Genomic DNA, 26,469 nt, shown 5'->3' on the forward strand with positions numbered 1-26,469 from the left:
CATGAGGTTTATTTTTAAATTTGTGTTCTAGCTCAGGTGTTTTCAACCAGGGGCCTGCAAAAAGATTTCAAGGCAGTTAAGACTTGCACAACCTAAAGTTGGTGATTAATATCAGTGATCAGACCCAGAATGTGCTGCCACCCAGTGGCTCCCAAAGAAACTGCGGCTGTAATGATCTCACACAGTTTCAGTCTCCGGTTTATTCACTTTAACAGAGTCCCCGAGTGTTCCTCACCCTGAACCACACAGGGGTCCTCGGACAATTCCCCTTCAGTTGGCGACCTATATGATTGAGCCTGATGAACAAGGAGAAGCAGATTAAACTGACGCTCAGATTCATCCATTTATATTGTCTTGCTTGATGTCGCACTTGATACTTTTGGCCTTGACTACAAGATGACCGACACAGAGCATTGGGAATTACAGTCAGGGGGTGATGACAATCTCTTCCACACAACTGTTCAATCTCCCGAATATAACGAAAAACAGAACAAGGGCCTGCAACTCAGTGGCCCCATAGAATCAACAGTAAACACAATATGATGCTCACCATAGCTCCACACAAAGGAAGGGAACATGTTGATGGAGAGTAAAGCAAGAATTCAAACTTCTCAGATTGCTCTCGAAACTGTAATGATTAAAGAGACCAAAAGACTCGTTTAGAGCCAGACACTGCAGTACCAGAGCAGAATAGGAGAGGGACAACTGAGAGATCAATTATCTCAGTAAATCAGGGTCAAGAAACAAATACAGGGTCCAAAAAATATAGGGGAGGCAGTGGCGTAGTGGTATTGTCACTGGACTAGTAACCCAGAGACCCAGGGTATTGCTCTGGGGAGATGGATTCAAATCCCACCACAGCAGAAGGTGAAATTTGAATTCAATTAATAAATCTGGAATTAAAAGCTAGTCTAATGATTGTCGATTGTTGTAAAAACCCATCTGGTCCTTACCTGGTCTGACCTACATGTGACTCCAGACCCTCAGTAATGTGGTTGACTCTTACATGCCCTCTGAAATAGCAAGCCACTCAGTTGTATCTAACTGCTACAAAGTCAATAAAAAGGAATGAAACCGGACAGACCACCCGGAATCGACCTATGCACTGGAAACGACAACAGCAAACCCAGCCCTGTCGACCCTGCAAAGTCCTCCTTACTAACATCTGGGGGCTTGTGCCAAAGTTGGGAGAGCTGTCCCACAGACTAGTCAAGCAACAGCCTGACATAGTCATACTCATGGTATCATACCTTACAGACAATGTCCCAGAGACTGCCATCACCATCCCCGGGTATGTCCTGTCCCACCGGCAGGACAGACCCACCAGAGGTGGTGGTACAGTGGTATACAGTAGGGAGGGAATTGCCCTGGGAGTCCTCAACATCGACTCTGGACCCAATGAAGTCTCATGGCATCAGGTCAAACATGGACAAGGAAACCTCCTGTTGATTACCACCTACTGCCCTCCCTCAGCTGATGAGTCAGTACTCCTCCATGTTGAACAGCACTTGGAGGAAGCACTGAGGGTGGCGAGGGCACAAAATATACTCTGGGTGGGGTACTTCAATGACCATCACCAAGAGTGGCTCGGTAGCACCACTACTGACCGAGCTGGCCGAGTCCTAAAGGACATAGCTGCTAGACTGGGTATACAGCAGGTGGTGAGGGAACCAAGAGGGGAAAACATACCTAACCTCGTCCTCACCAATCCGCCTGCCGCAGATGCATCTGTCCATGACAGTATTGGTAGGACTGACCACCTCACAGTCCTTGTGGAGACGAAGTCCCGCCTTCACATTGAGGATATCCTCCATCGTGTTGTGTGGCACTATCACCGTGCTAAATGGGATTTTGAACAGATCTAGCAATGCAAAGCTGGGCAGCCATGAGGCGCTGTGGGCCATCAGCAGCAGCAGAATTGTACTCAACCACAGTCTGTAACCTCATGGCCTGGCATATCCCCCACTCTACCATTACCATCAAGCCAGGAGACCAACCCTGGTTCAATGAAGAGTGCAGGAGGGCATGCCAGGAGCAGCACCAGGCATATCTCAAAATGAGGTGTCAACCTGGTGAAGCTACAACACAGGACTATCTGCGTACCAAACTGCGTAAGCAGCATGCAATAGACAGAGCTAAGTGATCCCATAACCAACGGATCAGATCTAAGCTCTGCAGTCCTGCCACATCCAGCCGTGAATGGTGGTGGACAATTAAACAAATAACTGGAGGAGGTGGTTCCACAAATATCCCCATCCTCAATGATGGGGGAGCCCAGCACATCAGTGTGAAAGATAAGGCTGAAGCATTTGCAACAATCTTCAGCCAGAAGTGCCGGGTTGATGATCCATCTCGGCCTCCTCCCGAAGTCCCCAGCATCACAGTTGCCAGACTTCAGCCAATTCGATTCACTCCGTGTGATATCAAGAAACGACTGAAGGCACTGGATACTGCAAAAGCTATGGGCCCTGACAATATTCCGGCAATAGTACTGAAGACCTGTGCTCCAGAACTTGCCGCGCCCCTAGTCAAGCTGTTCCAGTACAGCTACAACACTGGCATCTACCCTGCAATGTGGAAAATTGCCCAGGTATGTCCTGTACACAAAAAGCAGGACAAGTCCAACCCGGCCAATTACCGCCCCATCAGCCTACTCTCAATCATCAGTAAAGTGATAGAAGGTGTCATCAACACTGCCATCAAGCGGCACTTGCTTAGCAATAACCTGATCAGTGATGCTCAGTTTGGGTTCCGCCAGGGCCACTCAGCTCCTGACCTCATTACAGCCTTGGTTCAAACATGGACAAAAGAGCTGTACTCAAGAGGTGAGGTGAGAGTGACTGCCCTTGACATCAAGGCAGCATTTGACCGAGTATGGCATCAAGGAGCCCTAGCAAAACTGTCAATGTGAATCAGGGGGAAAACCCTCCGCTGGCTGGAGTCATACCTAGCGCAAAGGAAGATGGTTGTGGTTGTTGGAGGTCAATCATCTGAGCTCCAGGACATCACTGCAGGAGTTCCTCAGGGTAGTGTCCTAGGCCCAACCATCTTCAGCTGCTTCATCAATGACCTTCCTTCAGTCATAAGGTCAGAAGTGGGGATGTTCGCTGATGATTGCACAATGTTCAGCACCATTCGTGACTCCTCAGATACTGAAGCAGTCCGTGTAGAAATGCAGCAAGACCGGGACAATATCTAGGCTTGGACTGATAAGTTGCAAGTAACATTCGCGCCACACAAGTGCCAGGCAATGACCATCTCCAACAAGACAGAATCTAACCATCTCCCCTTGACATTCAACGGCATTGCCATTGCTGAATCCCCCACTATCAACATCCTAGGGGCTACCATTGACCAGAAACTGAACTGGATTAGCCGTATAAATACCGTGGCTACAAGAGCAGGTCAGAGGCTAGGAATCCTGAGGCGAGTAACTCACCTCCTGACTCCCCAAAACCTGTCCACCATCTACAAGGCACAAATCAGGAGTGTGATGGAATAATCTCCACTTGCCTGGATGGGTGCAGCTCCAACAACACTCAAAAAGCTCGACACCATCCAGAACAAAGCAGCCCGCTTGATTGTTTGCATCCACAAACATTCACTCCCTCCACCACGGACACACAGTGGCAGCAGTGTGTACCATCTACAAGATCCACTGCAGCAATGCACCAAGGCTCCTTAGACAGCACCTTCCAAACCCATGACCTCTATCAACTAGAAGGACAAGGGCAGCAAATGCATGGGAACACCACCACCTGCAAGTTCCCCTCCAAGTCACACACCATCCTGACTTGGAACTATATTGCCATTCCTTCACTGTTGCTGGGTCAAAATTTGTTTATTTTATTTATTTAGAGATACAGCACTGAAACAGGCCTTTCAGCCCACTGAGTCTGTGCCAACCAACAACCACCCATTTATACTAATCCTACATTAATCCCATATTCCCTACTACATCCCCACCATTCTCCTACCACCTACCTACACGAGGAGCAATTTACAATGGCCAATTTACCTGTCAACCTGCAAGTCTTTGGCTGTGGGAGGAAACCAGAGCACCCAGCGGAAGCCCACACGGTCACAGGGAGAACTTGCAAACTCCGCACAGGCAGTACCCAGAACTGAACCCAGGTCGCTGGAGCTGTGAGGCTGCCGTGCTAACCACTGCGCCACTGTGCCACCCCAAAATCCTGGAACTCCCTTCCCAACAGCACTGTGGGTATACCTACCCCAAATGGACTGCAGCGGTTCAAGAAGGCGGCTCACCACCACCTTTTCAAGGGCAATTAGAGATGGACAATAAATGCTGGCCTGGCCAGTGCCACCCACATCCCATGAATGATTAAAAAAAAAGATAAGGATTCCAAACGTTATCCCTGACATAGAGACTCGAATGACCTTCTTCTTTGGCCTCCTTGACTCGGGAGACAATGGGTAAGCGCCTGGAGGTGGTCAGTGGTTTGTGGAGCAGCGCCTGGAGTGGCTATAAAGGCCAATTCTGGAGTGACAGGCTCTTCCACAGGTGCTGCAGAAAAATTTGTTTGTCGGGGCTGTTACACAGTTGGCTCTCCCCTTGCGCTTTTGTCTTTTTTCCTGCCAACTGCTAAGTCTCTTCGACTCGCCACACTTTAGCCCCGCTTTAATGAGTTCACGCCAGCTCTGGCGAACGCTGGCAACTGACTCCCACGACTTGTGATCAATGTCACAGGACTTCATGTCGCGTTTGCAGACGTCTTTGAAGCGGAGACATGGACGGCTGGTGGGTCTGATACCAGTGGCGAGCTCGCTGAACAATGTATTTTTGTGGATCCTGCCATCTTCCATGCGGCTCACATGGCCAAGCCATCTCAAGCGCCGCTGGCTCAGTAGGGTGTATAAGCTGGGGATGTTGGCCGCCTCGAGGACTTCTGTGTTGGAGATACGGTCCTGCCACCTGATGCCAAATATTCTCCGGAAGCAGCGAAGATGGAATGAATTGAGACGCCGCTCTTGGCTGACATACGTTGTCCAGGCCTCGCTGCCATAGAGCAAGGTACTGAGGACACAGGCTTGATACACTCGGACCTTTGTGTTCCGTGTCAGTGTGCCATTTTTCCACACTCTCTTGGCCTGTCTGGACATAGCAGTGGAAGCCTTTCCCATGCGCTTGTTGATTTCTGTATCTAGAGACAGGTTACTGGTGATAGTTGAGCCTAGGTAGGTGAACTCTTGAACCACTTCCAGAGCGTAGTCGCCAATATTGATGGATGGAGCATTTCTGACGTCCTGCCCCATGATGTTTGATTTCTTGAGGCTGATGGTTAGGCCAAATTCATTGCAGGCAGCCGCAAACCTGTCGATGAGACTCTGCAGGCACTCTTCAGTTTGAGATGTTAAAGCAGCATCGTCAGCAAAGAGGAGTTCCCTGATGAGGACTTTCCGTACTTTGGACTTCACTCTTAGATGGGCAAGGTTGAACAACCTGCCACCAGATCTTGTGTGGAGGAAAACTCCTTCTTCAGAAGACTTGAACGCATGTGAAAGCAGCAGGGAGAAGAAAATCCCAAAAAGTGTGGGTGCGAGAACACAGCCCTGTTTCACGCCACTCAGGATAGGAAAGGGGTCTGATGAGGTGCCGCCATGTTGAATTGTGCCTTTCATATTGTCATGGAATGAGGTGATGATACTTAGTAGCTTTAGTGGACATCCAATCTTTTCTAGTAGACTGAAGAGACCACGTCTGCTGACCAGACTGCAGAGAAATTAGGTGCATGTTTAGAGTCAAGGGTTACAAACCCAAATGTATCCAAGGTGCCCACTGGAATTTACTCAGCAAATCAGAGCCGTTTCTCAGTACATAACACTGGGATGGTTCTTCCTAGTTGAGTATCCAGGTAATGCCTCCCGCGGATTTCCTCCCAAGTCTCAGAAATTCAACTTCAGCCACAAGATGTGTCACTGTCTTCAGTGCGGTGGGTGTGGTTACACAGGGCCAATGGGAGCGACTTGCCTCCTTTGATGTTTAAATCCAGTGTCATTTACCAGGCTTACTCAGCACCAACTAGGACAGGGGAAATACACGGCCCTGTGTCAGGGGCTTTAGCAGAGGTATAGGGTCATAGAGTCATTTACAGCACTGAAGAAGTCCATTCAGCCCATAGGATCATAAAAGCTTTATGGCATAGAAATAGGCCACTTGGCCCATCGTGTCTGTGCCGGCTGAAAAAGATCCACCTAATCTAATCCCACCTTCCAGCATTTGTTCCGTAGCCCTGCAGATTACGGCATTTGAGGTGCATATACAGCCTCCTTTTGAATGAGTTGAGGATTTCTGCCTCAACTACCCTTTCAGGCATTGAGTTCAAGGCCCCTAGCACTCTCTGGGTGAAAAAGTCTTTTCTCATCTCTCTTCTAATCTTTCTACCAATCACGTTAAATCTATGTCCCCTAGTCACTGGCCTCTCTGTTAAGGTAAATGGGCCCTTCACCTCCACTCTATCCAGGCCCTCACAGTTTTGTACATTTCAATCAGATCTCCCCTCAGCCTTCTCTGTTCCAGGGAGCCCAACCCCAGCCTATCCAATCTTTCCTCATAGCTGCATTTTCCCAGTCCCTGCAACATGCTCATAAATCTCCTCTGAGCCCTCTCTAATTCAATTACATCCTTTCTGTAATGAGGTGACCAGAACTGCACATAGAGTCCATGCCAGATCGCCAAGGAGCTATTCAGTCAGTTCCACTTCCCCGCTCGATCACTGTAGCCCTGCAAGTCTATTTCCTTCAAATGGCCATCCAATTTCCTTTTGAAGTCATTGATTGTCTTCGCTTCCACCATCCTTGTGGGCAGCGAGTTCCAGATCATTATTACCCGCTGCATAAAAAAGTTCGTCGTCATCGACCTCCTGCATCTGTTGCCCAAAGCCTTCAATCTGTGTCCCCTAGTTCTTGTACCATTAATTAATGGGAACAGTTTCTCCTTGTCTAATGTATCTAAGCCTGTCATAATCTTGTATGCTTCCATTAAATCGCCCCTCAATCTCAACCCCAGCTCCTCCAACCTAACGTTGTAGATATAATCTCTCATCCCTGGAACCTGGTAAATCTCCTTTGCATCATCTCAAGGACCCTCACGTCCTTCCTGAGGTGCAGTGACCAGAACTGGATGTAAAACTCCGGTTGGGGCCTAACCAGAGCTTTATAAAGGTTCAGCGTAACTCCCTTGCTTTTGTACTCAATGCCTCTATTTATGAAGCCCAAGATCCCATATGCTTTGCTAACCACATTCTCAATATGTCCGGCCACCTTCAAAGATCGATGCACATGCACCCCCAGGTCCCTCTGTTCCTGCACACTCTTTAAAACTGTGCCATTAAGTATATATTGCCTCTCTATAATCCTTCTGCCAAAATGCATCACCTAACACTTGTCAGTGTTAAATTCCATCTGCTACTTCTCTGCCCATTCTGCTAGCCTATCTATGTCCTGGTGCAGGCGGTTCATATCATCCTCACCTTGGGGATTGATTCTCCCTCCCAGTTAATTGATCACAGTTTGCTTTACCCAACTTTCAAAGAACAAGAACAAAGAACAAAGAACAGTACAGCACAGGAACAGGCCATTCGGCCCTCCAAGCCTGCGCCGATCTTGATGACTGTCTAAACTAACACCTTCTGCACTTCCAGGGACCGTATCCCTCTATTCCCATCCTATTCATGTATTTGTCAAGATGTCTCTTAAACGTCACTATCTTACCTGCTTCCACCACCTCCCCCAGCAGCAAGTTACAGGCACTCACCATCCTCTGTGAAAAAAACTTGGCTCGCACATCCCCTCTAAACTTTGCCCCTCGCACCTTAAACCTATGCCCCCTAGTAACTGACTCTTCCACCCTGGGAAAAAGTTTCTGACTATCCACTCTGCCCATGCCGCTCATAACTTTGTCAACCTCTATCATGTCGCCCCTCCACCTCCGTCGTTCCAGTGGAAACAATCCGAATTTATCCAACCTCTCCTCACAGCTAATGCCCTCCAGACCAGGCAACATCCTGGTAAACCTCTTCTGTACCCTCTCCAAAGCCTCCACGTCCTTCTGGTAGTGTGGCGACCAGAATTGCACGCAATAATCTCAGTGTGGCCTAACTAAAGTTCTGTACAGCTGCAGCATGACTTGCCAATTTTTATACTCTATGCCCCGACCGATGAAGGCAAGCATGCCGTATGCCTTCTTGACTACCTTATCCACCTGCGTTGCCACTTTCAGTGACCTGTGGACCTGTACTCCCAGATCTCTCTGCCTGTCAATACTCCTAAGGGTTCTGCCATTTACTGTATACTTCCCACCTGCATTAGACCTTCCAAAATGCATTACCCCACATTTGTCCGGATTAAACTCCATCTGCCATTTCTCCGCCCAAGTCTCCAACCGATCTATATCCTGCTATATCCTCTGACAATCCTCATCACTATCCGCAACTCCACCAACCTTTGTGTCGTCTGCAAACTTACTAATCAGACCAGCTACATTTTCCTCCAAATCATTTATGTATACTACAAACATCAAAGGTCCCAGCACTGATCCCTGCGGAACACCACTAGTCACATCCCTCCATTCAGAAAAGCACCCATCCACTGATACCCTCTGTCTTCTATGACTGAGCCAGTTCTGTATCCATCTTGCTAGCTCACCTCTGATCCCATGTGACTTCACCTTTTGTACCAGTCTGCCATGAGGGACCTTGTCAAAGGCTTTACTGAAGTCCATATAGATAACAATCACTGCCCTTCCTTTATCACTCATCTTTGTCACTTCCTCAAAAAAACTCAATCAAATTAGTAAGACACAACCTCCCCTTCACAAAACCATGCTGCCTCTCTAATAAGTTTGTTTGTTTCCAAATGGGAGTAAATCCTGTACCAAAGAATCCTCTCTAATAATTTCCCTACCACTGACGTAAGGCTCACCGGCCTATAATTTCCTGGATTATCCTTGCTACCCTTCTTAAACAAAGGAACAACATTGGCTATTCTCCAGTCCTCTGGGACCTCACCTGTAGCCAATGAGGATGTAAAGATTTCTGTCAAGGCCCCAGCAATTCCTTCCCTTGCCTCCCTCAGTAGATCCCATCAGGCCCTGGGGATATATCTACTTTAATGCTTTGCAAGACACCCAACACCTCCTCCTTTTTGATAATGAGATGACTGAGACTATCTACACTCCCTTCCCTAGGCTCATAATCCACCAAGTCCTTCTCTTTGGTGAATACTGATGCAAAGTACTTATTTAGTACCTCGCCCATTTCCTCTGGCTCCACACATAGATTCCCTTCTCTGTCCTTGAGTGGGCCAACCCTTTCCCTAGTTACCCTCTTGCTCTTTATATACGTATAAAAAGCCTTGGGATTTTCCTTAATCCTGTTTGCCAATGACTTTTCATGACCCCTTTTAGCCCTCCTGACTCCTTGCTTAAGTTCCTTCCTACTGTCTTTATATTCCTCAAGGGATTCGTCTGTTCCCAGCCTTCCAGCCCTTACAAGTGCTTCCTTTTTCTTTTTGACTAGGCTCACAATATCCCGTGTTATCCAAGGTTCCTGAAACTTGCCAAACTTATCCTTCTTCCTCACAGGAACATGCTGGTCCTGGATTCTAATCAACTGACGTTTGAAAGACTCCCACATGTCAGATGTTGATTTACCCTCAAACAGCCGCCCCCAATCTAAATTCTTCAGTTCCTGCCTAATATTGTTATAATTAGCCTTTCCCCAATTTAGCACCTTCACCCGAGGACTACTTTTACCCTTATCCACAAGTACCTTAAAGCTTATGGAATTATGGTCACTGTTCCCGAAATGCTCCCCTACTGAAACTTTGGCCACCTGGTCGGGCTCATTCCCAATACCAGGTCCAGTACGTCCCCATCCCTAGTTGGACTATCTACATATTGTTTCAGGAAGCCCTCCTGGATGCTCCTTACAAATTCTGCCCCATCCAAGCCCCTAGCACTAATTGAGCCCCAGTCAATATAGGAGACGTTAAAATCACCCACCACTACAACCCTGTTACCTTTACATCTTTCCATAAATCTGTTTACAAATCTGCTCCTCTACCTCCCGCTGGCTGTTGGGAGGCCTGTAGAAAACCCCCAACATAGTGACTGCACCTTTCCTATTCCTGAGCTCCATCCATATTGCCTCGCTGCATGACCCCTCCGAGGTGTCCTCCCGCAGTACAGCTGTGATATTCTCCTTAACAAGTAATGCAACTCCCCCACCCATTTTACATCCCCCTCTATCCCTCCTGAAGCTTCTAAATCCTGGAACATTTAGCTGCCAATCCTGTCCTTCCCTCAACCAAGTCTCTGTAATAGCAACAACATCATAGTTCCAAGTACTAATCCAAGCTCTAAGTTCATCTGCCTTACCTGTTATACTTCTCGCATTGAAACAAATGCACTTCAGACCACAAGTCCCGCTGTGCTCCGCAACATCTCCCTGCCTGCTCTTCCTCTTAGTCTTACTGGCCTTATTTACTAGATCCCCCTCATTTATTTCACTTGCTGTCCTACTGCTCTGGTTCCCACCCCCCGCCACACTAGTTTAAACCCTCCCGCGTGACGCTAGCAAACCTCGCAGCCAGGATATTTGTGCCCCTCCAGTTTAGATGCAACCCGTCCATCCTGTACAGGTCCCATCTGTCCCTGAAGAGATCCCAATGGCCCAGATATCTGAAACCCTCCCTTCTACACCAGCTGTTCAGCCACGTGTTTAGCTGCACTATCTTCCTATTTCTAGCCTCACTGGCACGTTGCACAGGGAGTAATCCCGAGATTACAACCCTAGATGTCCTGTCTTTTAACGTTCTACCTAACTCCCTAAACTCCCCCTGCAGGGGGGAGTTTCCCTCCATGAATCAAGTTCCCTTTTTTTTCCTAAAACCTGCCTGATAACCCATTTGTGGATCTAGTAAATGGAACAGAGGGAGTCTTTCTCCTGCATACCTAGGAGTTCCGATCTCCTCGACCTGACAGAATTGTTGTTCAGCACCAGCAACAAGTTTCACATTAAGCAAATAAAACCACAATATTAATAAATACATATGTTTTATTGTATAATTATTTTTTGCACAGAAGATATACATGTGTTATGGGGGACTGTGGAATTTTTATAATACGGAGGTGGCCCTGTTCTAACTCACTTCAATTCAGCGCTAAACCTTGTTTGGGTCACCATCACCCATTCCTGCTAACATTTTAACAGTCCTGTTTTCATGATTTTCTATCTTTGATGAAAATTAGTTAAGTTCTGTTTGTTAAATATAACTGACAGTATTTCAAGTTCTTAGGGGCCAGATTACATCGCCTGGCTTACTGTGTTGTCATGACCTGGCTTCCTGCTATCTTCTTCCTCATTTAAATTCCTTGTACTATTATATTGGATATTTATTTCCATGTGAGATCGAAGAGCTGGGTGACCGACAGCAAGTGCTGATCTGATCTTTGTGAATAAAATGATGTGGATTCCGATTCTTCTCATTTGTTCCCTGCCCGGTGAGTAACAGTCAGAGCTGGATCTTCAGATAATCGGTGTTTGTTTCTGTCTAGTGTACGGTTTATACAGTGAAGATGTTTAAATACTTGGAGACATGTAAAGGCACAAAATACTCAGCAAAAATAAATCCATAATATTTGTGTGAGTCTTGCATCTCTTTTTGATTATACTATTGTACCACAAAAATATTTACCAAATAATGCTAAACTGCATCATTAATTGTGAATGAAAAATAAAAGGCCCATTTAATTTTTTTGAAAAAGCTCCACAAGTAACTTAATCAAAACGCAAAGGCAGCCCGTTTTAATCTGTAACGAGCGATTTTTTTAATGCAGTCTGATGTCCAATATACATTGAAGACTTCTTTTGGGCCTCCTTATCTCGAGAGACAATGGATACGCGCCTGGAGGTGGTCAGTGGTTTGTGAAGCAGCGCCTGGAGTGGCTATAAAGGCCAATTCTGGAGTGACAGGCTCTTCCACAGGTGCTGCAGAGAAATTTGTTTGTTGGGGCTGTTGCACAGTTGGCTCTCCCCTTGCGCCTCTGTCTTTTTTCCTGCCAACTACTAAGTCTCTTCGACTCGCCACAATTTAGCCCACAATTTAGCTCCACAAGTAACTTAATCAAAACGCAAAGGCAGCCCGTTTTAATCTGTAACGAGCGATTTTTTTAATGCAGTCTGATGTCCAATATACATTGAAGACTGCAGTGGTAATAATCCCTCAAACAGAACAAGCCTCGAGTTTGCAATTGTTTCTGTCATTTAAAGTATAGCTAATGATTTATTGTTTCATGAGGCTCTATCAGTGATACTATTCCTCACTGGTAGGCGGTTGGTCTATATCCAATAAGTGACCGTTTTCTTCCCATTTTTAACTTCAACCAAGTAAATTTAGCTTTTCACTCCAGTCCCACATTAACTTATGATATTATGCTGCAATGGAATTTTTCACTAATACTGCCATCTCCTGCATTTGTGATGAATCTATTTTGGAGCCAACAATATTAAAATCCTAGTCCCACCCTACTCTGAGCCACAACTCTGTTAATTCTATTTCATCAAACCTCCCCATAAAAATTTGTGCCTCTAACTTATCAATTTTACACAGAATATGTTATGTACTTCTGTACATTCGACTGATGTATGTCTCTATCTGTTTGGCAATCTTCCTCTTTTCAATCCTTCCCCTTTCTCATCTGATTTCTCTTATCTCCCCATTTCCCCGTTTAATCTTTCCTATATCCTTATCCATTTCTGCTCTTCTCTGTGCCTCTTCACCTTGTTTTTAATCTCTATCCTGTCATTTTAGTGTAAACTATTTCCCCACAGCACGAGTTCCTCTCCCAGCAAGGCCATTGGTCTAATAACTGTTCAAATAATGTGCTCCCATCCTCTACAAGCTGCTTCTCCTCCGAACTGGCCCCAATGTGCCAGGAATCCAAACCCTTTTCTTCTGAACTATCTCTCCAGCCAGAGAATTACTTCCCTTATCTTACCATTTGCAACTGACGACCATGGTACACTGGGAATAATCCTGTCTTTACTACCCTCGTTGATCTATCTCCAAGTTCCTGAATCTTCCCTTGCTGAAACTCCAATCCTCTTCCTTTCTCTGTCCTTGGCTGCATGAACCATGTTCACCTTCAGTCTCCAAATCCTGCTGCAGTACATGTTGCAGCCAATAAAGTTAAGAGGATGGAAATTGATTTGACTATCCCCAAGGTGCTGAATGATTTGGAGAAGAATTTCAAATTCAAGTTGTTACTGTTAGAAAGAAGAACTTGCATTGTTTAGCACCTTTCGTAACCACAGGACATCCTAAAGCTCTTTGCAGCCAATTACTCAACTGAACTATTGCCTCTGTTTTAACATAGGAAACACATCAGACAATTTGCGCACAGCAAGCTCCCACAAACAGCAATATGATGATGATCACGTACTATGATTCTAGTTGGTTGAGATATAAATGTTAGCCAGGACACGAGGGAGAATAAAAGCAAAATACTGGCAGATGCTGGAAATCTGAAATAAAAATGAAATGTGCTGAATAATACTCAGCAAGTCTGGCAGTATCTGTGGAGAGAGAAGCAAAGTTAATGTTTCAGGACTGTGACCTTTCATCAAAACTGGAGGGAGAATACACCTGCTCTTCTTCAAAATAACACCATGGGAATATTTACAACTACCAGAGAGGTAGAATGGGGTCAGCATTTAATATCTCATCTGTAAGAAAACACCTCCAACAGTGCAGTACTCCCTCAGTACTACACTGGAATATATTTTATTCTCAGGTCTTTGAAGTGGGACTTGAATGCACAATTCACTAGCTCAGAGGCAAGACTGCTGACACTGAGCCACAGCTGACACAATAACAATAGTGACTGTACTTCAAAAGTAAATGATTGGCTGTGAAGTCCTTTGTCTCATCCTGAGGCTCCGATAAGGCACTAGTTAATGTTTTCTTTCTGCACAAACTAGAAGGAATTCATGCATTAATAGATAGAGTGGAGAGATTCCTCTGTCCCCAATGGTAACTCTTATTAAAATGTATTTGTTTGTAATAAGCAGTTATTTCCTGTTCAGTTTCTGAAATGTTGTCTCCTCAGTTTCAGGTGCATTGTGGGCAAAAAAGAAAGTAACAGGAATTGTGGGAAGAGCGATCACAATAGATTGTCACTATGGGGCATCGTACCAGTCATCCATGAAATATTGGTGTCATGGCTGGACTCGACAGTGTTCAGTTTTAGTCAAATCAAATGGGCAACATGAAAGAATATCAATCACAGATAACAAGAAACAAGGAATATTTATTGTTACAATGAAGGATCTTCGCTCAGAAGATGCAGGAAAGTACAGCTGTGGTATTGAAAATTGGAGCTTTGATCCAATGTTTGCTGTAGAGCTACAAATATCTTACGGTACATTTCTGTGATTAACTTTATTGCTCTCTATTGAAATGTCTTATCAATGCTTTATGTAGGAGGAAAATTGACAGCTCCAATATCCCGAGGCTCCGCAGCAGTGCACTGAATCACAGGATCACAGAAATGTTGCACTGCAGAAGGAGGCCATTTGGCCCATCGTGTCCACACCAGCTCGCTGAAAGCAATTCACTCAGTTCCATTCCCTCGCCTTCTCCCCGTAACCCTGTACATTCTTCCTTTTCATATAACAGTCTAATTCCCTTTCGAATACTTCAAATGAACCTACCTCCACCACAGTCTTAGGCGGTGCATTCCAGACCTTAACCACTCCCTGCGTGAAAAAGTTTTTCTTCATGTCACTTTTGCTTCTCTTACCAAATTCTTTAAATCTGTGCCCTCTTGTTCTCGATCCTTTCACGAGTGGGAACAGTTGCATTGTAGAGTCTGGCAGGGAGCGGGTAGAGGTCGGGAAATCCAACTCGTGGTATACACACACCCAATTCATGGCCTGTCTTTGGTCTTTCTGACCAAGAATTTCAAGTATTATGGGACTAACAATTTAACTACAGGATATTGTGGCAGACATCACATGGGATGCTCAGCACATTTTCCTGTCTCTGAACTGTATTAAATAACACACTGTCAGATGTTTGCGTTCAGATTAAAATGAATAGACAATAACAAAATCAGCGAGCAGCAAGTTGTTACTATTGACATAAATTCCTAAAAATAATCAGGTAGAAACAATCCACAGAGCTTAACAGGTTTCATAGGCTCCCTAATGTGATGGATGATACACAGACTTCAACTTTACAAACAAACTAAACCCAAAGTGAAAAGCAAGATCATCTTTTTATTGGTAAAAGAAGCCTCTTTATCAATTGTTGAGACATTGGGGGGAATCTAAATAAAAGCAAAATACTACAGAAGCTAGAAATCAGAAAAACAAGAAATGCTGGAAATACTCAGCAGGTCAGGCAGCAGCTGTGAAGAGAGGAGCAGAGTTAACATTTCAGGTCAGTGACCCTTCATCAGAACTGGCAGAGCCAGAAATGTAATAGGTTTTAATTATTGGGGGGAATCTTTGTGGTCCTGTGGAGATGTATTTGGAGGTGTGGGGTGGCCGAGAAGATATGAGGAACCTGCATCGAGACAGTTCCCTGACACCTTTCCACCTCCAGTGAACTTTCTCGGGGTGGGCTGGGAACAAAATCAGCAACCCGCTCCAGGGAGGTGGGCAGTCAATTAGGCCACTTAAGGCCCCACTTAAGTGCCATTTTCCATAGGCGATGCTGGGAGCAGTTCCCCACTGACTACAGAGTCCAGCAGCTCCTTGGAGATGGCTTCCCTGCAGCAGGTTTAGGGGTTGGGACCCATCGAAGCAGGAGGCTACATGCCCCAATGAAGAGCCACCAGGATGAAAGGCCACAGTCATGGCCAAAACCAAACCTGTGGAGGGGTTACCACTCCACACCCATGGCTCTACCAGCTGTTGGGAGGATTGGACCAGCGACAACAACCACAGAGGAAAGACTCAGGGCGTTCAAAGGCTGCACCCCGTTTAACAATGCCTGACTTGATGTACTGCTGGGGGCAGTGAAGAGTCGGAGAGAGATACTATTCCCCTGCAGCGGGAGGAAGAAATCAACATAGAAGCCGGGCCTGCATGTGGCCGAGGAGGTCAGCCACAGGAGCATTGTGCCACATTCCTGGATTCAGTGCATTTACCTACACCCCGTTGTTTACATCAACCATTTCCCTCACTTTGTCTTGCCAAGCCTACTCCATCACATCACTCCTTGCACCCACTTACGTTGCACACGCACCCATCCTTCTCTTTCTGTGCACTTGCTTACATCCTCATCTATGCATCCTACCCTGTACTCACCCTGACCTGTATGATCCTATCTCTTCTCTCCGATAGTCACCCTCACCAAATGCACTGCATCCATTGGGTTGACACATGCCATTGGAGCCATTAGAGTCACTCACAGTTCTGTTCTTTCTCCCAGTGCAGAAAACAAGAGCGCCGAACACTAGGGATAGAACCAGATGTGGTCCTCCATAGACTTCACAGATGACAACTGCAGAGGAGGAAGCACTTGGAGATCAGTGGCATCTTGATGTCCCTCATCATTGGAGATGGGGAGTTGGGGACCTCCCAACTACCTAGTGACAGCATTAAATATTATAGTCCCATATGTCATGCAAGACTCAGTCATGTTAATCTTATTTCACTAGTAAGTTAAATATGATTATCTTCAAAATGATAAGGTGCAACATTCTTACCTTGTCAGTACCAATTCCTATATTTTTTCTCCACCTGGGCCTTTTCCCATGCAGTAACAGTTAGTGGACCTTTTTGTAATTAATTCAAAAGGTAGGAGCATTGCTGGCAAGGCCAGCATTTATTGCCCATCCCTAATTGCCCTTGAGAAGGTGGTGGTGAGCCGCCTTCTTGAACCGCTGCAGTTGTGTAGTAATGGTACTCCCACAGTACTGTTAGGTAGAGCATTGCAGGATTCTGACTGAGCGTCAATGAAGGAATTTATTGTCCTTCTAGAGGTCGTGGGTTTGGTACGTGCTGTTGAAGAAGCCTCACCAAGTTTTTGCAGTGGATCTTATTAATGGGAGTGAATGTTTAAAGTGGTTGATGGAGTGCTGGTCAAGCGGGCTGCTTTGTCCTGGATGATGTCGAGCTTCTTGATTGTTGTTGGAGCTGCACTCATCCAGGCAAGTGGAGAGTATTCCATCACACTCCTGACTTGTGTCCTGTAGATGGTGGAAAGGCTTTGGATAGTCAGGTGGTGAGTTACTTTTCGCAGAACACTGCCTATGACCCGCTTATAGCTACAGTACTTATATAGCTGGTCCAGTTAACTTTGTGGGGAATGGTGTTTCCCACCACTCCGCCCCCACCAAGAATGGTAATGGTGGAAGATTCAAAGATGGTAATGCCATTGAATGTCAAGGAGAGGTGGTTAGACTTTCTCTTGCTGGAGATGGTCAGTGCCTGGTATTTATGTGGGGTGTATGTTACTTTATTTATCAGCTTGAGCCTGAATGTTCAGGACCTGCTGCATGCGGGCACGAGTGCTTCATTATCTGAGGAGTTGTGAATAGAACTCAATGCTGTTCAATCATTAGAGAACATTCCCACCTTGAGGACAATGAATCCTCAGAGAAGCTGATTCCTTATGAGGGTGCATCATCAAGAACTCATGCCTACCATGCACCAACACAAATACTCACACTTCAATGGGTCCAATTAGGCAGATTGTTGAGTTTTCACCTGGTAACTCACATTTCACAAGTAGCAAGAGCAAACAATGATGGAAGTTTCTCAAGGGCAATTAGGTTTGGGAAATAAATGCTGGCCTAGTCAGCGACACCCACATCCCATGAATGAATTTTTAAAAGTTTCAGCTACAAAGAGACTGCATCAGAGGCCAGAGTCCTCTCCAAACTCTGCTCAGGTGGACACAGGTGGTGTACCCCGGACGCCTTCAACGAAAAGGATAATCATGGAGGGGCAGCAGAAAATCTGTAATGTACTGACAGATCTTCCACACAGAATGTCCACAATTGCAGAGAGAATGGAGGAGTCCAACTCAAGCACGAGTGGATTGAGTCTTTGAATATTTTTAAGGCTGAGGTAGATAGATTCTTGGTAAGCAAGGGGTTCGAAGGTTATCGGGGGTAGGTGGAAATGTGGAGCAATCAGTTCAGCCATGAACCTATTGAATGGCGGAGCAGGCTCGAAGGGCTGAGTGGCCTACACCTGCTCCTAATTCGTATGTTGTAGGGCATTGCAAGGATATCTTCATCCATGCCAATCAAATGAGTACATGCAGGCCATGAGCTCAGCCAAGCAGACTCTCCATGCCAATATCTCTGGTGCATGAAATAAGATGACAGACACCTTGCACTTGGCCTTACAGCGCGTCATGGATCTGCACCAATCTACTCTCCAGTGGCAGGAGTGAAGTGCAGCTGGGCCACGAGAGGGTTGATGCTGAAAGGGGTCATAGAAATGGGGAACAACTCAAAGCATTCCTACTTCTCATCCCTTGCCCTTCACACCTCCAGACAATATGCAACATGGTGCCTGCTGTTCCAATGACTGAGACTGCCCCTGCACAGGTGCAGGTGGAGCAATCTTTGATGGGGCCCTCACAAATTGCAGATGAATTCAGTCAAGAGTATCTCAGCAGTCAGAGCAGGGATCTAAGCAGCCTGCCCCTACCTCTGCTTAAGCCACAGGGGTTGCACCAGGTGAGAATGGTAGGAAGAGGAAAAGTAAAGCTTCGTAGTTGCACAAAGGTATGGACATGGGTATTTGAAAAATTGTTATATTGTTATGTTTCTGTTCTTTAGTAGAATCAGATAAAATTTATTACTTTGCACCCCTTTCCCGTGTTGGTTCCTACGTTGGTAACTCGATTTTTCATTTGCTTGTTGACACATGGGAAGATATGAGTTCATGGGAATCAAAGGAGCTTTGCAATGGGTGGTTAGTTGGTAGTAGGACTGTTTTGTGGCAGTGGCATTGATGTTTGTGTGAGAGTGTTGAGAGTGACCATTGGATGTGTTGTTGAAATGGTTCAATGGTGGTAACTAATTGAATTTTACAGCTGTAAGGGAATCCATGGCACGCTGGGCAGCGATGTGAGTGATTGCAGCTTTGTTCGCGTCACTATCCTCCCCCTCCTCCCCCTCCTCCTCCTCCTCCATTTCCTTCTCTGCCATGTGTGCTCTGTGCCTTTTTCCTCCTCCAGTTCGAATCCCCACTGCTGTGCAATGTCTCCTAGCAGCCACACCTTCAGTCTGCTTGTAGGTCCAAAAAGGTCAGGTTTGCCGGAGGATGAAAGCATCATGGCAACTCTCTGGAAATCCTACATAAATATTTTCCTGTGGTTGCACACCAGCTGTACATTGATAGAATGGAAGCTCCTGCGGTTTACGAAGACTCCCGGTTAATCTTGGGATGCATGGTTTGCCATGTGTGTGCAGCCAATGATGCCGTGCAATTGTCAGAGTCCAGCCAGAGACACAAACCCAAGCACCCACTCATTCTAACCCATATCATCAAAGGCAAAGTTGTGAAATTGTCAGCCCCGACAAACAACCCATCAATGCCTTCTGCATTTGTGTACAGCCGACTGAGAAAATGTGTTTATGTCACATGCTCTGGAACATCCTGAGGCAAAATACTTGAGGGTTGTGGTCACTTTCACTGCCGTTGTTCATCTGTGGCCATGGCGAATACATTGAGTTAAGATACAGACCAATCATAATCTAATTGAATGGCGGAACAGGCCAAGGGGCTGAATGGTCTACTCACTTTGCTACTTTCCGGACCACCTATTTATTTTTCAATAGATCTGGGAGTGTGAGTAGCAAAGTGCTTAGGGACAGGCTCACAAGCAGTACTATTCAAAGATAGACTGTCCTGCCATCAAGCAAATTTTGACGTAATTGTTTCTGAGTTTGCGTCAATGATAATAGTGAAGACCCACCAATTCTCTTTTTAAAAATATTGGTGGATCTGGTCATTTTTGTGTTTTGGCTACTCCCTTGACACAGAGATAAAAGCGGAAGCTCCCTCCACCCCATCTCCAAAAGGCAGGAGAGGATCGGGTGCAGGGTTTCAATGTGTAACCCAACCGGCTGTGAACTTGCTTAGTTCTCTTATAACTACAGCCGGTTCAAGGTATCAAGTACCCTGCTCTGGAGGGGCGGTCAGTGATTATAATATTTAAATGAGGCTCCGTTCCTCTGATTTTGGGATCCATTTGAATTTAGTGATTGTGGGCCGTGTTTCCCAGGTTTCGGGAAACTGGGCTGCTGAAGGGAGGCAGGAGCTGCTGATTGCAGAAGGAAAATCCATTTCCAGCACTGCTTGTGGGCGAGGAGGAGCTGGAGTGCTTCTCCCTGCCACCCAATCAAACAGTCTCCTGCCATCTCTCTCCCATCACAATCAATTGACACCCTCACCATTGACCAACATCCACTCCCCCCAGCTGTGATATCTCCCTCCCTCCTCACTGCCATGCACTGAGCAGCCAGATTTCTAATTTGGTCCACTGCCGGGCAGGAAACAGAGTAAAATGCTCGAATAAGATCCTGTCATTAAATTCGCACAACCTCCATCTTCCACAGCATTTCTGAGCTTCCCGGGCAAACATGCACTCCCTCTCTGCCTTATAAATTTCAGGCCAGAGGATCACTTTTCAGTTGCAGATAACTGGAACCAATCACAATTACACTTCCGATCTAAATCCACAAAACTTCTAAAAGATATCTGGTAATTTTTTGCCATCATTTTCTGCTGTGTTTATGACTCTCACCAACTGGTTCACATTTGAGAGTCAAACAATTAATCAGCATTAGAGGCTGGTTACCTGCCACTGAGAGAAATTGTTACCCTGATTTTCATATTGACACATCCTCAGTATCATTGCTGCTGTCCTGATCTGCAGCCCTGCTATGTTCTGATACAAGGGTAAACATGGTAGTTGAGGCTACTGGGCGGATGGAGAGATATGGAGAGGTAGATGTGCTGGTGAGATTCCAACATGGCGGACCCTGGCTGAGATACAGAAGTGCTGATAATTGGAGAGTATTTGATTTTTAGATGTTCAGTCAGTATCTGAATGTTCGTTTCTTTCCCGCAGAATCCGTGTCTGTTCCTGACCTTAGATTTTTATCACCACCAAATGTCTCATGTTCCGGGGGTTCAGTGTCCGTCTCCTGCAAGTCTGTCCAGGGATCCCTTCCCATTCAGTACACATGGTATGAAAAGATCCCGTCTGAAGATTCAAAGATCTCTGACTCCAGTAAACTTGATCTACATTGTCAATCCTTCACTCAGCAACATCATCAATATTACTGCACAGCCTCGAATAATCAGGGAGAAAAATCCAGTGAAATGGTTAATGTGTCAGACATCAACAGATCGGGGGAGAGCTGCAGTTATGTGATACAAATCGACAGCATTGGTAAGTGTTGGTTTAAACAAACAATGTGGTAACTGATTTTTTAAAAAATAATGTCTATCCAAACTTGTCACTGGTTAAATTCCTTCAATCACTCTAAGAAACTTCAACTGGGCAAATTCACTCTATTTGGTCCCTCTGCAGTTATGAACAAGGACACAGATCTGCATTTTTTTAAGGAAAATGGATGGGATCATAAAATACTGCCAAACCATACATAAATATTGCAGAAACTACAGTAATTCCATGAAATTAAAATGGAATTTGTTTGACTGAATCTTCATAAACCAATATGCCTGTTTCTAGCAGATGGAACTGTGAAATGCAACCTCCAACTGTTGCGTTCTGGTTTAGGAAGAATGTCAGGGATGGAGTGTTGAAGAGTTGAACTAAAATGAAACCTGAGGTGAGATTTTAGTTATGAGGTGAGAAACATCAGAACAGATGTTAAGTGATATGCTGGAGATATTAAAAAGTATTAGAGGCTTTGATCAGGTAAATTCGGATTAATTCCTTCCACTCGTCAGTGAGGGAGCAACTGAAGGGCATAAATTTAACATCATCACCAAAAGGACCAGGGAAGAAGTTAATGGAATTCTATTGATGTAAATGGTTGCCAGGACATGGAATGCTGGCTCAAATAAGTGTCAGAAACAGAATCAATAATGGCTTTTAAAAGGGAAGGGAAAAGAAGCAAATTTAGGAGGATGTGGGGACAGTACAAGACAATGGGACTAAGTGGGGAGTTCTTTCAGAGAGTCAGCACAAGAGTGAATTTCCTCCTTCTCTGCTGTAAAATTCTATCATTCCAAATTGTCAGACAAAATCTTAGAACTCCATCTACTAAAAAGTGATTTACTCAGTCACCATAAAACAACGATCCTTTTCTGAATTAAGAAGGATCTTGGCCTATTTGAATCTAGTGGTTTAATTTTCTGCAAAGTGGAAACAGCATGTTCACCATTGGTTGCGCTGAGAAACATCAAAATGGTCAGCAAACAGAAATGGAGTTTCTCCTGAGCGATAGTACATATAAATTACATACACAAATACTGACACTGGCCATGTGCTAATGTGGTTACTTTCTTGAGATGTCAGAGAAGAAGACTGTCAATTGCAGGTAGAAATTGTAAACTGCATTTGAAATGTCAGTGTCAGCAGTGGCTCATTCTGTAGCATTATGCTCTGATGCGATCAGCTTGTGGATCCAAATCACCCTGCAGAGTTATAAATCAGCCAGAAACCACTGCCCAGTATTAAGATTGTGCTATGCTGTTGGCTAGATAACACGTTAAACTGAGCATCCATCTATCACCCACCCCAGTCAGATAGATGGAACAGATCCCACGGCACAGTCCAAGGAAGAATAGGGAAGTTCTCTTGGTGTCCTGGCAAGCATTTGTCCCTCAACTAATGTTACTAGAAAACAGATTATCTAGTGATTTATCTTGTTTCTGTTTGTGGGATTTTACTGTGTGCAAATTAGCTTCCATGTTTTCCTACAACACAACCATGGCTACACTTCAAATAACTACTTCATAGTCCGTGAAGCACTTTGGGATATCCTGAGGTTGTGAAAGGTGCTGCATCAATGCAGATTATTTCTTACCCTTTGCAACAAATTATTTATTAAAACGTACCTGAGCTAATTATCTGAGCACTCACTGGAGGTGGGGTGCCTCGCCCACCAGCAATGCAGATCATTATAAGTAATGGACAGAAAATCACTGGCAGGATATCACAATATCCACTGCTGGTGGGTGAGGTTTCCAGTCACTACAGCAAACTCAGAAAACTGACCCCAAGAGACAGGAAATGACCAGATTAATATTAGCAGGTGACTGTTTAGTATGATCATGTGATGTTCATCCGTCTATTATTTTAACAGAAACATTCTTTCAACAGAGAAATGTCATACAAATATTAACTGCTTGGCCACTAATATCTGCAGCAGTAATTCCTGGTCTGATATTTCCTGATGACATTCTTTTTCCACATCACTCCAGGGCAGAATCGTGTGCTGGGTCCCCAATAATACATTTTCTGGTGTTGGCAGGGGCCAGCTCTTTGCCTGGAGCTTTCATTTGCGTTTGCACAGGGCAAAAAAGGGGATATCTGGATTGTGGTCTCACCAACCCGAGCCCTTTAATTGCCCCAATAGTAACTCTGATAGTAACTGTCAGGTATGGGAAAGAAATAGAAATTATCAGTAAAAACAAGTCATTGCCAGGTGTCAGCAGCCTCTCTCCTTGCGATCAGAGAGAGGGGAAATTACACAGAAATAAACCATCCAAATTCATTATATTAACCAGGCTTTTCCTCAAGTAATGAAGTTCCATTTGACAATGTTTCCTGCATTACAACAGTGACTACACTTCAAAAAGTACTTCATTGTCTGCAAAGTGTTTTGAGACGTCCGATGGTTGGGAAAGGCACTATCTAAATGCAAGTCTTTCTTTCAATGGTGCTCTCTTGGTTGACTACATGTGAAAATAAGATGAATCTGAATGTTATTCCCTTGTTTCAATAGGACTGGAATATTTTTGTGAAGTTTCTTCAACTGTATCACCAACAACTACACATTCTACAAGCACAAATATAATTTCCACTGATTATCGGAACCAATCATCAAAATTAAAACCTGATAAAAGGTACAATGTTCTCATTGCTTGTGTTTTGATTGGCACACCTTCCATGTGGGGGATTAACAATGTTCTTTAACAATTTTGGCATAAGGAGTGAAAATCATTTATTATTTTGCAATGTAGCTCATCAGAATGGAAATGGTGGCTGGGTTTACATTATGCTGTTGTGTTAGCTTCTTAACAAAGGTGCTATTTTGGTTGGTGGCAGATAAGAACAAGAAGTGAGCACCTCCACTTTGCCACTCATCAGATGGTTACTATTCACCATGATTATTTCACCCCAATCCTAATCTTGTGGTGGGAGATGGGTTGTAACTGTCAAACTTACCTTATCAATATTCGAAGGTGAGCAGTGCAGTTCTCCCTGGAGGCTTGGCCAATATTTATCCCTTAACTAACACCACTAAATAAAGCAGATTATCTTGTCATTATCACTTCTTTATTTCTGGGACCTTGCTGTGTGTAAATTAGCACCCATGTTTCCTACATTACAAAAGTAACTACATTTCAAAATTGCTTCATTGGGCAGATTTTACAATGAGCGGGGGGGTGGGGGTGGGGACCCGTCCACCAACCCATCAGAAAGTCAGTGACGATCCTGCCTCCTCTGGGCCCGGGGATCCAGACTGGATTTTAGAGTCCCAGACCCATCCTTGAGGCAGGAAGTCCTCCCTAATGGAGCTGCCAGCCAATCAGCGGGGTGTAGTGCCAACAATGGCCACCACTTGCAGTGGTGCTGCTGGGACTACACCCAACTGCAGGATGATGATGAAGGACGGCCCTGGAAAAAAGGTAAGTTTTTGGGGCCTCATCGGGGGCAATCAGTCAGAGCCCCGGTGAGGCAAGTGGGGTCGGTTAGGAGGTGTGGGGGGGCGTGTTGTGGATTGGGGTTGGGTCGGGGCACAGGATGCCCAATCAGGCCGCCTAGTTTTATCAGGCAGGTTTTGAGACCTCAGCCACTCGCCAGTCAAATATAAAATCCCAATGGCCGCAGGTGGAGGCCCTTAAGTGGCAGTTAATTGGCCTTGGGGCCATTTCTCACCGCTGCCACCCTGTGTAAATTGGCAGCAAAGGCAGAGGCAGGTCGGGAAGGGCCCCCCAGCCTTCCACTCCGTTTTACGCTCCTACCCCCTCTTCCACCCATCCCCCCACCCCTGCCACCAGCCCGTTCTTTTGGGGGGCGTAAAATTCTGGCCATTGTCTATAAAGTGCTTTGGGCCATCCTGAGATCGTGAAAGGCACTGTATAAATGTAAAACTTTCTTTAAACAAATAGCCAAGAATTATATTGTGAACCAGCACTGACCCTTTCCTGTTCTCTGTCACAGCCTGCTTTACATTGTGCTTGGTGTGCTGGCGGTCTTTCTTGTTGTGTTCGCTGTTTCTCTACTTTTGTACCTGAGGCAATTCAAAAAAGGTGAGTTTGTTTTCTTTAATCATTTCATTATACATCAATAGCTTGCGGAAGAATATGAAGAGAACAGAGTTTATTGTACTCAACACCTACAATTGTAAGATTCTGTACGTTCTCATCTACATATATCAAAAACGGAAGAATAATTAAGTTGTTCGGGTTGTGAGGTAACAGCAAATATTTTCCTGAACTCTGGTGGAAGTAAAATTCAACAAGACATTAGACAATGTCCCAGACACCGCCATCACCATCCCTGGGTATGTCCTGTCCCACCGGCAGGACAGGCCCAGCAGAGGTGGTGGCACAGCGGTATACAGTTGGGAGGGAGTTGCCCTGGGAGTCCTCAACTCTGGACCCTATGAGGTCTCATGGCATCAGGTCAAACATGGGCAAGGAAACCTCCTGCTGATTACCACCTACCGCCCCACCCCCCACCCCCCACAGCTGATGAATCAATACTCCTCCATGTTGAACTCCACTTGGAGGAAGCACTGGGGATGGTGAGGGCACAGAATGTACTCTGGGTGGGGAACTTCAATGTCCATCACCAACAGTGGCTCGGTCGCACCACTACTGACCAAGCTAGCCAAGTCCTAAAGAACATAGCTACTAGACTGGGTTTGTGGCAGGTGGTGAGGGAACCAACAAGAGGGAAAACATACTTGACCTCGTCCTCACCAATCTGCCTGTCACAGATACATCTGTCCATGACAGCATTGATAGGAGTGACCTCCGCACAGTCCTTGTGGAGACGAAGTCCCGTCTTCACATTGAGGATACCCTCCATTGTGTTGTGTGATACTACCATCGTGCTAAATGGGATAGACTTTGAACAGATCTAGCAATGCAAAACTGGGCATCCATGAGGCGCTGTGGGCTACCAGCAGCAGCAGAATTGTACTCAATCACAATCTGTAACCTCATGGCCCAGCATTTATTTTAATTTGTTCATGGAATGTAGGTG

At 45.4% G+C, this 26,469-nt stretch overlaps 1 protein-coding gene across 1 annotated transcript in view; it reads left to right on the forward strand.

The window, feature by feature from the left end:
- Positions 1–11,395: 11,395 nt before the first annotated feature.
- The window catches only part of LOC137383952 (uncharacterized), a 33,046-nt gene continuing 17,972 nt past the window's right edge, over positions 11,396–26,469 (forward strand). The window contains exons 1-5 of the mRNA XM_068057391.1: positions 11,396–11,524; positions 14,132–14,443; positions 21,127–21,450; positions 23,978–24,098; positions 25,420–25,508. Coding sequence (XP_067913492.1) covers positions 11,485–11,524; positions 14,132–14,443; positions 21,127–21,450; positions 23,978–24,098; positions 25,420–25,508 — 886 coding nt within the window. The 5' untranslated portion in view covers positions 11,396–11,484. The remainder of the gene's footprint in view (positions 11,525–14,131; positions 14,444–21,126; positions 21,451–23,977; positions 24,099–25,419; positions 25,509–26,469) is intronic.

This window comes from Heterodontus francisci, chromosome 25 (genome assembly GCF_036365525.1).
Source record: "Heterodontus francisci isolate sHetFra1 chromosome 25, sHetFra1.hap1, whole genome shotgun sequence".
NCBI lineage: Eukaryota > Metazoa > Chordata > Chondrichthyes > Heterodontiformes > Heterodontidae > Heterodontus > Heterodontus francisci.